At 38.3% G+C, this 12,417-nt stretch overlaps 1 protein-coding gene and 2 long non-coding RNA genes across 3 annotated transcripts; 2 read left to right on the plus strand and 1 right to left on the minus strand.

The window, feature by feature from the left end:
• Nucleotides 1-1,744: 1,744 nt before the first annotated feature.
• LOC145453885 (3-oxoacyl-[acyl-carrier-protein] reductase FabG-like) lies at nucleotides 1,745-2,827 on the minus strand. Its single transcript, XM_080331854.1, has one exon. The coding sequence runs from the start codon at nucleotides 2,729-2,731 to the stop codon at nucleotides 1,940-1,942; it is 792 nt and encodes a 263-aa protein (XP_080187980.1). The 5' UTR covers nucleotides 2,732-2,827; the 3' UTR covers nucleotides 1,745-1,939.
• A 1,489-nt stretch (nucleotides 2,828-4,316) lies between these two features.
• On the plus strand, nucleotides 4,317-7,938 carry LOC145453889 (uncharacterized). Its single transcript, XR_013919962.1, has 3 exons — nucleotides 4,317-4,948; nucleotides 6,076-6,957; nucleotides 7,343-7,938. It is a non-coding gene; the product is annotated as an uncharacterized LOC145453889 (long non-coding RNA).
• A 73-nt stretch (nucleotides 7,939-8,011) lies between these two features.
• On the plus strand, nucleotides 8,012-10,344 carry LOC145453888 (uncharacterized). The gene is made up of 3 exons (XR_013919961.1): nucleotides 8,012-8,184; nucleotides 8,750-8,848; nucleotides 9,202-10,344. It is a non-coding gene; the product is annotated as an uncharacterized LOC145453888 (long non-coding RNA).
• The last annotated feature ends 2,073 nt before the right edge of the window (nucleotides 10,345-12,417 follow it).

Here is a 12,417-nt window from a genome sequence, read left to right on the forward strand (position 1 = left end):
ATCCTTTAATTTGGCTGTGCCATTACTCACGCAGTTTAGAAGTCATACATATGAGTGAGTGATACAACGCCCTTTAGCATGTATAATATATATTCAACTCTATATTCGTTCCTTGATTTAGAATAAATGGCAACTCAATCCGTGTTTCAAACATCCAACAAAATGCAACAGCCTTCAGTCATGTATATTGTATTCAGCTCCAAACACATGTGTCTTAACTTGACTAGAGTCAAAATGTGCAGTGACCAGTTCCCTCTAAGCTGCGCAGTGCTGACACGGTTTCTGCGCACAGAAAATCTGAGCTGCGCACAAAAAAAAACGAAGTGATGACCTATTTTTAGTCGTTGCGCACTGTTGTCCAAGGGACCGCGCAGTGAGTTGGTGAGTGCGCGCAGACTCGTCAAAAATTAGTGGGAACATTAGCAGTGACTCCAGATTACTTGTGACTCGAAGGTAGAGACTTGTTCCCAACACTGATCGACTCACATGATAAATTCACCACGAAGGACCTCGCTGTATCTCCAGGGGCCCCGAACTAAAAAGAAGCCTATTAACTACATGCTAGAAGGAAAGTCGGAAAGGTGCCGAAACGATGTGAGGTGACGGAATGAGCGGTCAGGGCGTCGTAAATGTGTTCCATGTTCATTGTTCACTGTTCAGTGACACACACACCTATTTGTCAGTCAAATCATTTTATGCACTGAGCAGTAGGGTAATGACCAATTTCTGTCCTGCTATTTTTAGGTTTTGCAGCCAGAATATATGTCCGTTCGTTACTGCAGAAGAAAAATCATATAGTAGACTAGTATCGGCCATCGAGAAATAGGCAGGGAACGAGGAAAATCAATATTAATCAACTAGTGAAGCGAAGTCCGTCGCTTTGATTATAATCAATAATCGTCAGATTACATTTTCATCTGAACAAGACACACACAATGTACAATGCGATGTAAGAACAGATATGAGGATGAGGCTGCCTAACGACCAGTTGCGGTTTCTTAAACTGGCATCCACCTCGGCCTAGTGCCCGATGTCATGGTTCCTTTTTCGATGTTAGTCTCTATTCCGCGTAGGGTTGTTGCATTTAAACAAAATTCAACTAAAAACAAACAAGTTTAAAACAAGGCCCTAATTTAAAATGTGTTTTTTATTTTTTATTTTCCAAGCCGTGACGTCACGAATATTCAACGGTGACGTCACAATGGATTGATATTGACAATCGAAAATATAGTGTAAATATAGGTCCTTTGACGAAATATCTGTACTGTAACTGTTGAACCGGCTATTTTGATGGTTCAAACCATCCCATATCGATATACGTCGGCTATATCGGGTGGTAATTGTCCGTAGGCTCATACAACATGTTTTTTGGAAAGTATTTACACAATTATGGCATGATTTTACAACTTAAAAAAATACATTTTTTATAAAAAAGGTCTTTGTTTAAAACACTGTTTGTTTTAAATGCAACCCTAATTCCGCGGCTCCTTCCATTCTTTGTGAGTGCGCTCTTTCATTATATTGTACATATATCTTTTGTGGTCGCTAGTCTCTCCTTATCCTTCAATGCCCGCCTTGCTCACGACATTCTTGAACCAACCTGAGCTATATATATGCACATTGCACATATCAATGCATAATGTTCTGGGTTAATGGTTGGAAAGGCACTTCGGCTTGATATATTTAAGACAAGCCTACGTTATAGTTGTTCTCTCAGCTCTTGAAACGTACAGTGCACTCTATTTTAAAAACTTAAAATATTTATTATTCTATAATTATTTGTAATATATATGTTATCAGTGTACACAATATTTTTGCGACATTAAAAACAAAAGATCAATATATAAGCGTAAAACGAATATGCTGTTATAAAAGTGAGCTTTGCTGCATTTACACACGTATATTAGGCCTATAATGATTGTTATATTCAACGTTATATTCAACAGGCATGACCCCCTGTTACTTCCATCGCAACTCCGTTTACATATGAACTTTGATCGGATACAAGGTGGAGACATACGTTAGCAACTTCTTCGGGGGTGCCTATTCTTCTTTGCGGTACAATTTGAAGATATGCGTTTACATTAAACCCAGGGATAGATTGAAAAACACGAGAAAACATTGCGGTGTCAATTGAACCAGGCAAGATTGCATTGCAGCGAATTCGGCTGGTAGGATATTCTTGCGCTACCGACTTCGTTAGTCCGATCACGCCGGATTTTGACGCAGAGTATATGGACATACCAGGAGCGCCCGTTTTACCAACGATACTTGCTATGTTTACTATGCATCCGCGGGCTTCATTCGTAGTATTATCTACGTCGGACAATTTCACTCGCTTTACGAACTCATTTGTCATCAAAATGTTTCCCTTCAAATTGACATTGAGAACAAGATCAATATCATTTTCGTCCAAGTCACCTACAAGTTGTTGCACGCCCTCAATACCGGCATTATTCACTAATACAGTGCATTTGTCCAATCTATCTTCCACTGTTTCAAACACCCTTTTTACATCCTCCAATCGCGAAATGTCAGCCTTCACGAAACAATGAATATTCTCATGAGCAGACGACATCATTTCGAGAGTGCCTTTCATTCCTGCTTCATCGATGTCCACAATTCCAACGCTCGCTCCCTCTTTGGCCAGAATTTTGCAGATTGCGCGACCTATTCCGTTTGCACCTCCCGTAACTATGGCGACTTTCTTTTGCAGCTTCGGTGCCTCCATATTGGAAAGTAATAGTGATCACAGCTAAAATGTGAGTTGAATTAGCTGATAAAAACCTAATTCAAACTGAAATAAATAGGATATCGAATTATTATCACTGTGAATCATATTTCTCGTGTCATTTCGAAAGTAAGTTATAACTAGGGCTGGGCATAATGATTCGAGTACTCGAATCTGAATCGAGTACTCGAATCTGAATCGAGTATTAACTTTAATGATTCGAGTCGAGTAGTAAAAGACGATTTTTCGAGTACTAAAATTATACACTCCTCGCCTCTGGAAGGTAATTTACTATCCAGAATTATTGATTTGATACTATTTAAACTGAGGAAGCCTTGACACCTTGATTGGCCGTGTCGCAGCATACGAGACATAGTGCAAATCTACGAACGTTACTGGAAATACCGCATTTCTGGGGTCATGATCATCCCACAACATTGCCAAGAAGTGCAATGAAATCGTTATGGTCGAAAAAATGCCTAAGTATCTTTAATGTGACGGATAACACGCATTATGTTCTTTGTGGTGGCATAAAAGGTATACATGAGTTTTGACATAGTACACGACTCGACTCGAAGCGTAATACGTGATACGGAATCGAATTACCCAGATACTTGATTTTGCCCAGTCCTAGTTATAACGATAGACCGCACGGCATATCGCATTCTCATCAACTCTATATCATTACAATTTGACTCCTGAAGATTTATTTGAATAACGCATTGTCCCAATGTTTCCATCCAAGTTGTGCCAGGCGTTGTTTTCTAGATAGTATTTTCACGTACGAAACTCGGAAAATATGTCATAAAATCCTTCGGGAATCGCTGTATTGTATAGTTCACCATTCATAGGTCAACTGCTATTTGAAAAAACAGCATAAAAAGATAGGCGTTCATTGCCTCATATAATAGATATTGTGCAGTGCGACATCTTGCCAATATAGTTGGGAACGTTTTTTGCAGTGTCACAGTGAAATACGTGAATGTGACAACCTAATTATATTGCAAATTTATAGTTGCTATGATTATACATTTGACTGGTACATGTGAGTTATAGTAGTTAATGTTGGGGTCGTAGTTGGTTGTAAAGTGCAGGAGCCGACTCAATAGACCTGGTCAAACCGTTGGAATTTTAATCATCATACCGCGGACTTTTCCATTCAGTTCGGAGAGTGCGTATCGGAAATTATAGCTATATCAACAAAAAATGTACTATGAATATGGTCTTTTAATCGCTTAGTCGCACTGAAGAGGTAGTCAAAAGAATATTTTTTCCTATAAAGCTATACATATTAAATTCAATGTTAGTTTCATAATCATTTTTCTTAAAATCCTCATCACATCGAAACGCCATAGTATTGCGATATGATGAAAAGATGGGAGATTAGCCATAGGGTTTGTACAGCTAACAGCTATAATCATGGTGTCACATAGCATGTGAAGCGGAGAATATATTCCAATTTGAATATTGAATAAACAGACGAATACGCTCGGTGCATCTCATGCATGCAGGCATAGGACTACATGGGCAAAATAGAGATCATGAGAAACTCGTTTCCGAATTGAGTATGAAGCTTCGAGACGAGTCGATTTTATTCGGGTATCACATCTTATGACGCCATAGCAACGATAATGTCCTGGAAAGTGTCACCTGTTTTCGATTACGCATTTTATTTGTTAATCTTGATTTTAGTAATCATTTGTAATCAACACTCTAAATCCGCAAGGTCGTATTGAACACTTCGTAACACTTTTTTCTGCGTACAGACACACTTTTTGGGCATATAAACGCATTGGGCCATTATCGTCGCAACGCTTCTGCGTATTTCCCCGTTTACATGTAACACTTCGCCACTGCGGCTTATTTACAAGGAAATTTATACTTAGTAATTTATCATCAATTTCGCATTCATAAACTATCGGTACGTTTGGAGATCACATAAAATCATGGTATATGTAAAATAATATTACTTAACTGACCAAACACTAAGTTTAAGGGTAATATTTGAATAAAATATACATATTTCCCTGTGACGCAGAGGGGTCACCACCTTCGTTACGGTAGAGCGCGCTCGACTTCTTTTTGGAATTTGAATTGGTGGTTCGTCAGGCTTCATACAGAGAGTAGGGTACACGAAAAGACTTGGCGGAATGGATATATTGAAGCAGTTTCTGCTACCTGATGGCTTAAAGGATCATAACATCCATGTACTGTAAGGTATGGAAATGCGGTAAATGTTATTGAATATATGTAATGTGAGAATAATCATAAAATGAGCTCGTTTTGACATTGCAGTAAGGTCGTTTGTTTTAGATGTTTTAGTAGGCTACTGATATCCCTTATTCATATGAATGTTCTTTAGATGTTTTGTAGTATATGATTCGTCTGATCTTATTGCTGGATGATCGAGCTTCGATTCTGATAATATACCAGGCTGCGATCAGGTCCAGTACTACGGTACTGATGGGAAGCTGCTATCGAACTAACTTTTTTGACATATAGATAAAGGGATGTTCTCTCTATCCACACTGAAATATCCCTATGTATGCGATATTGTGGTCCATTGTGGACAAGTACTGCAATGTCAGCAATTGAATGCCGGTATGACAGTCATGCAACGGTTTTGATTGTTTTTCAACTGCAACACATTTTACACTGTACTGTTTATTCCAAGTGGTAAGGTGTAAACTAAAGCGATTTTTTTGACATGTCAAAATAGGTCGAAATTTTGTCAAAATTGTACCGTTAGGTCAAAAATTGCCAAAATTGTTTACAAAATCAAAAATTTTTGGCAGCTTGCATTTCGCTTGTATCATAGATGATTGCACTGTCAGTGAACTTATCATTTTACAATTTACATCTTGTAGCCTACTTTATAGTCCTACCGTTGTAGACGGACCAACGTCTGCTCATTATGAATCATGAACTGTCAAATGAAACAAATGCTCAACGTAGCCTACTGCACTATCCTAACTGAAGCAAGACTGCGTGGGCACTGGTTCTTCTATTAGAAACCGTATGATGAAAAATTGCCATGTAGACAACTTTGTCATAATGAGAGAGAGAGAGGGTGCAGTGTACGCACAACTTCAGTGTTGCCGACACACAACTGCCGCTGGTGAACGTTCTTTCTTCATTTTTGCCAAGCTACTTAGTTGGGACAGACACTTTCTACCCGAAAATGTAGGAAAGTATCTTTCGTTGTACTACAACAAAGTTTTAATTATTTCTACCATAATACGAGATGTAACTAATACTGTAATTCTTTACGGGTACAGATTTCGATAAAATAAGGTTTTTTCGTGTAGAAATATGTCAGTTTTCATGCTAAAAGATTTTTTCAGGTCAAACTACTTCGGAAGAACAGACAGCTCCAGCCAGAAATAAAGATAAGTACCGGTAGTACAATTCTGACATTATGTAAGAAACACCTACTTTAAGTACATGGGGTCAAAAGTAAGTTTTTCATCGTCAAAATATGTGTGAATTTGGATGTTTTAGTCGAAATCTTTCCTTTTTAGGTCCAAAAAATCGAGCACAGCCAAACAAACAATCTTTTCAACAAACCATGTATCACAAGGGGTAGTAGGCTATTTGTTTTGCCCAATCCCTAAATTTGACTTTTCTGAGTTTATTATGATACGGTAACTGAACTTAACTCTATTTTGCATTTTGAAATGCATTTGCTGTATGGAATACTGGTAAGCATCAGGGTGTTTTGTAAGTGAACTGGTATATCCTTAGATAATGAATTTATTCTGTTGCATTCGGTTATCTTCGTGATAAAGATTTTTATGAATGTTTGCTGATAAAATTTCCCTAAAATTGTTAACAATCCAGGAAGTATACTACCCGTGCCAGAGTAAAATTGGTGGTAACGTCATGTGCAACTTTCCATTCCATTACTTAATTATTCTATGAAAGACACCCTTCTGTCATGCACAACTTATTGCAGAAAACAACAGTATGATATCTGTGATGAGTAGTTCATTTGTACTGCGAATTTTTGCAACAATGATTTTCTTTTCAATAGTCTTGGATTGATCCTCAAATTCGCCCAACTGATGTCGACTCTTTGAAAAGAGCCCCCTGGGTCTACCGTGCCTGCGCTATCAGACAATGTTGACAGTGACGTGAGGAGTCGTTCGTGACGGGTTTTGTGCCGGCACAGTCATCTTATGCGATACAGACCTTTGTCTCAAGAACCCATGGATACATGTGATTATGTAAGCCTATTTATTCATTTTATATATCACCATTGATTATGTAATTTGCTGGTTTTTGCAATCCTACTTTTCTCACGAACTATCTCGCAGAGTAGCTTACGGACTATTCGATATGAGCTGAAAAAGGCTTCATCTGTGTACACTGTACAGTGTACACTCAACTGTGTACACTGAACACTGAACAGAGATGTAGTTTAACGTAATGAGCTCGTGTAACTTGTACTTTAACTATTGCTTACAGAACTATAATGGGCTAGGTCAGTGGTTCTCAGTCTGGGGAGCTGAAGACCTCTCCTGCGCTTCTGTAACCTACCTGTGTGAAATATTTATATTTACTTCTGCATAAAATTTACAATTTTCCTTTGGTATTTTTTGTATTTTCTAGGAGCAGCATTTGGATTTGACCTGTAAAAAAAAGAGCCGCCATGGCACACCACGAATCAGGGACTCATCAAGCCTGGGTTGCGGCTAATGGAAAGAATATGAAAAATGCCCTAATGTGCAGGTAGTATGTATTGCAATTGGCACCTTTTTGAAATGCATTTGTTGTTTAAAATACTGGTAAGCATCGCAGTGTTTCGTAAGTAAACTGGTATATCCTTAGATAATGAATTCGATTCTGCTGCATTCGGTTATTTTTATGAATGCTTGCTGGTAAAATTTCACTAAAATGATTAACAATCCAGTAAAGTATGCTACTCGTGCTGGAGTAAAATTGGTGGTAAGGTCACATGCAAATTTCCATTACGATAATTAATTGTTCTATGAAAGACACCCTTTTGTCACATACAATTGTATCCAGTCTGATATCTGCGTGAATACTGAATGCCGGTGACGTCATATTTTGTGATACGATTGTTGTTGTTCTTTTGAGTTCTCTACTAGTTGCTGACGAGTCTCAGCCGAAAATATTCGGGCTCATTTTAATATGCATATACTATTCAATTTTATATTAAAGTTCGTACCTCGAAGAAGCTGTTAGAATATTGAATAGTTCCCTTGTATTGCAAATTTTAAAACGAGTATTTTTAACAGTCTTGGATTGTTCCCTCGAATTCATCCAACTGATGTCGACTCTTCGAAAAGACCCCCTGGTTCTACCGTGCCTGTTCTACCAGACAATGTTGATAGTGACGTAAGGAGTCATCTGAACAGATTTTGTGCCGGTGCAGTCATCTTTTGCGATACATACTTTTGCCTCAAGAACCCATGGAAACATGTGATTATGTAAGTCTATTTATTCATTTCATATATCACCATTGATTATGTAATGTGCTGGTTTTTGCAGTCCTAATTTTCTCAAAAACTATCCATATGCGATATGAGCTGAAGAAAGGCTTGATCTGTGTACAGTGAACAGAGGTGTTGTTGAATGTAAAGAGCTGGTGTAACTTGTATTTAAACTATTGCTTACTGAACTATACTTTTCCTAGGTGAACATCAAATTGAGATCATTATTCATTTCCCATGTCGTGCTAATTCCGATTAATTTCGTTAATTAAATTTAATCAGATTTTGAAAGATTGAGAACAGTTACAATTACTGCAATGAAGGAAAGGTATTCAACACCTTCAATAAGATGTCACAAAGTTTTTGTACTAAAGACAATCAATGTGTCCTTTGTCTGATATATTTTCTCGTCTCAATTCAAAGCAGCTATAAAATCTTATAATCAAAGTTATATGTAAAGCCTACCGTATGTCAATTATTATAATGGAAATCCGAACCCATAGGAATAACGATTCTACTATATTTATTGTCAGATCTTGTTTGCAATCAATTACATTTTCAGCAAAACGAGGTTGATGAAGTCAACTGTCTTCTTCTCCAAGCCAAATTGAGAGACAAACGAATATAATCCAAGACCCAAGCGCATGTCTTATTGAAACAGGTAACGTAATCTTTCTGTTTTGTGGACAATACAAATTTACATAGACCTGCGACGTTCTGCTATAAATTTCATTCTGAGTTACAGTTCTGCATTCTCACTGTTGCCTGTGCGTCTGAATGTCAATGTAAATTTCAAAATGGCCGAATTGAAAAAACGCAGACCTGATTCAAGATATTTTTATTGGTCGTTATGCTAATTTTAGTCCTTCTCAGTGACAGGATTTCACATGTATCCGAGCGCCTTTCCTGCGCTTGTGCAACCTGCATGTGTGAAATATTTATAGTTATTTCTGCATAAAATTTAGAATTTTCATTGACATATTCAAAACTTTGGAATTTAATCACATTTCCAAGGAGCGCAACTTGGAGTCGACCAGTAGAAAAGAAGCAAACACCATGGCACGCCACGAATCAGAGATTGACCGAGCCTGGATTGCAGCTGATGGCAAGAATATAAAACTGCTTCAGTGAAAATGGAGTATTCAGAAACATTGTTGACGTTTTGAGCTGCTATGCATTGGATTGTCATACCCTAAAGGAGTGGTTCTCAAACAGGAGAAAGCATTTAAAGGGGTTTGAAGCCACTGTCAACTAAAATCTTTTTCGCGCATGGCAGCTTGTAGGTATTTCTCTGTGTATGGTCAGAATTTAATATTTGAATATTCTCTTATCAACAACCATTACCGTCACTGCCATCGAACTATCCGTTGGGATTTCTAGTGTTCTGGTTGCTTTTTTAAATTTGATGATACGACGATAAAGGGTGTGTGAAATTATTTGCTATCATAAGGGGGCGTGTCCAAAAATGTTTAAGTACCACTGCCGTAATGACTTCCAGATTTCATATTTTGCAGCAGACTGGTAGATAACAACGAAATCTTTTCTGTAAATCTGCAAAATTTGTATGGACTCAAGAAACGATTTCTTTGTTATTTAAACAAAAGTAATTGGCATTAACCTGATATAAATACTTGTAATGCAAGCCCTAGAATATTTTTGATGCCTGGTTAGCAAGCCCAATTTCATTAGGAGTAAAAAAAATACTTATGGTTGTTTATCGTGGTAGTGGTAGTGATACTGATACATTCATTGTTTGTTTGTTAATAATAAAATTAGAAATTTACAAGCCATAATGAAGTTGTAATGATTTGTGTTGATCATGTTGTCCGCTAACGGACGTAACCAATGAATTTGATTCCATGCCCCTGTCACGAAAGTTTAAGATACTAAGTGATATTTTGTTATCACTATCACTATGAATTCATTTTCATGATTGAGCGAGTTGCATGATATTTGTAGTGAGTTTGCTCTTAATCATTTGTGATGTTCGTGATTTCATGGATTATTCCGTAAACGGTTTCAACTGCTGATCTGAATTTATGAAACCCTGTCACAGCAGCTATTGGAAATTTCAATGTTTTCACGTATTTAATCACCCAGGTTGGGTATTATAAGCGTCATTTATTCATGAATCAATAAAATCTGATTTTATTTTGAGCCCTGCGTTCCGGTGACTAGTCAACCAGCCACTTTGAGACTGAACACTTTTTAGGTAAACACCGATAATTTAAACACTTCGCAACACTTCTAGGCGTTCAATTTTTGGATCACGTTTCGTGTTCAATTTTCCGGGTTGAGCAACACTTCAAAACTTAGAGTGAAGTCTTTTTAGATAGGCTGTTCTTACCGCTATATAAAGTGTCTGCGAACAACCATTTGTTGGTTATTTACGCTGACGCAAAATTAATTGTAAATCTTACTTCGGTTCCTTACTAATTTCTTACTAACGTTCGTTCCTTACTTTCGTCCTGCGTTATTCCGTTCGTCGGTCGTATGTTGCTGTTGCTGTACTAAGTGTCAGCTATCTTCATCAAGTTGTATTGAAATAGCTGGTTCGTGGTACAGAACTTGAATATAGCTTTCAATACAACATCCATTGTAGCGGAATATTTATTAAACTCGAAGACTTTTCGGGTAGAAGTAGCGAAAAAAAGGGTAAAAGTAGCGAAAAAAGATCTACTTGAGTAAGTACCAGAAGTAGAGGGAGACTACTTGAGTACTTCGAAAAAGTAGATGGACTTCGTTACTGACCACCTCTGGTTTTATGTATTTTAGGGTTACCATATTTTCGTGGCCCAAATTCCGGACATTCTTTAGCGCCTCTCACCGGGGTTTAACTATAGATAACTAACCTACGGATAGATGCGCATCACGTGATTCACGGTCGAGTGATGCTACATTCGCAGATTTGTTGTCGCTTCATAGCATGAAACGGTAACGAAATTGCTAATCCCATAGATCACGACCCGAGTGCTGAAATTAAATAAAGTTGATCTTATTTGAAAGCTACAGTCGCGCTGATTCTTATAATATACATTAAACTTTCATCAAGGCAATGGAACCACCCCGAAAATCTGAAAATCGGCATTGTTCTGAACAATCGCAACCACGCAAGAACCGTTGTTATGGTCATTGTGCTGCGTTGTTGCGATCGTTTAGAGCAGTGGTTCTCAACCTTTTTCACCTCGCGGACCGGTTAAATTTCGAAAAATGCTTTGCGGACCGGTGAACTTTCAAAAAATTGAAATCAACTCAAAACGTGAAGTAGGCAGCCGTTTTCTTGCAAGTATACTAGAGAGTGACATTTTGACGGTTTCGATGGTAATTTATTATGTTCATGATGGCATCCATGTGATTTTACCGTAGTGAGTCTGCTGAGTCGAGGTAAAATTTCCTTGTCCAGATAAACATGCTAGCGCCGAGTGTCGTTTACAGTCTTTCGCACCGAAGGCCACGGATTTCACCGAAGACGCTAACTCGAATAATATTAGTCTCTTCGCCAGTATCGAGAGAACATCCGTTTCGGAGTCGGACCAAGCACCTTGTCGTGCTACCTTGCTCATTGCCCACTACCTACCACCAGGGCCGTAACAGCACTTCGTCAGCCCCACCCAAAACGTTGGTCCTGCCCCCCCCCATAGGGTGATAAACCTAACTTCTGGGGGGCTTCGCCCCCCAGACCCCCCTCAGACTGTACGTTGTTTACCACTGCTTATCATCTATATTGGGTGTCCGTTTAGTGAGTCAGTTTTTATCGCCTAAACGCGCCAAGCGCGAAAAATTTCTATAATTCATGACTGAATCGGGCAATATGATCAGGGATTGCATTTATATTGCTATCAATTTTTATCCTTTCTCTGCTCACGTAATCAGATTTACCGGTAGAGCAGAGTCAGGTGTGTTTGAAAGGGTAGGACCCCTCAATAATAAATAAACATCTCCGGATGTATTGTATACCCGTTGGAAGGAACGAAACAGCACTTCGTCAGGCCCCAAAAAACTGGAGTCTTTAGCTCCCGTAGGGTGATAAACCGACCCTCCAGACTGCTACCACGTTGCTCACTTTGCCACGAAAGTATAGATGTATTGCGCAGTAAGCCAGCGCGAAGCGCGAAAATTTTGATAATTCAAGATAAAATCGGTCAATAAGATCGGGAATTGCATATATATTGCTATCAATTTCTTGTCCTCTACACTCAGTTGCTCACGTAATCAGATTTACCGGTAGAG

The sequence above is a fragment of the Botryllus schlosseri genome, chromosome 13 (assembly GCF_051294905.1).
Source record: "Botryllus schlosseri isolate E-star chromosome 13, Bs_hap1, whole genome shotgun sequence".
Classification (NCBI taxonomy): Eukaryota; Metazoa; Chordata; class Ascidiacea; order Stolidobranchia; family Styelidae; genus Botryllus; species Botryllus schlosseri.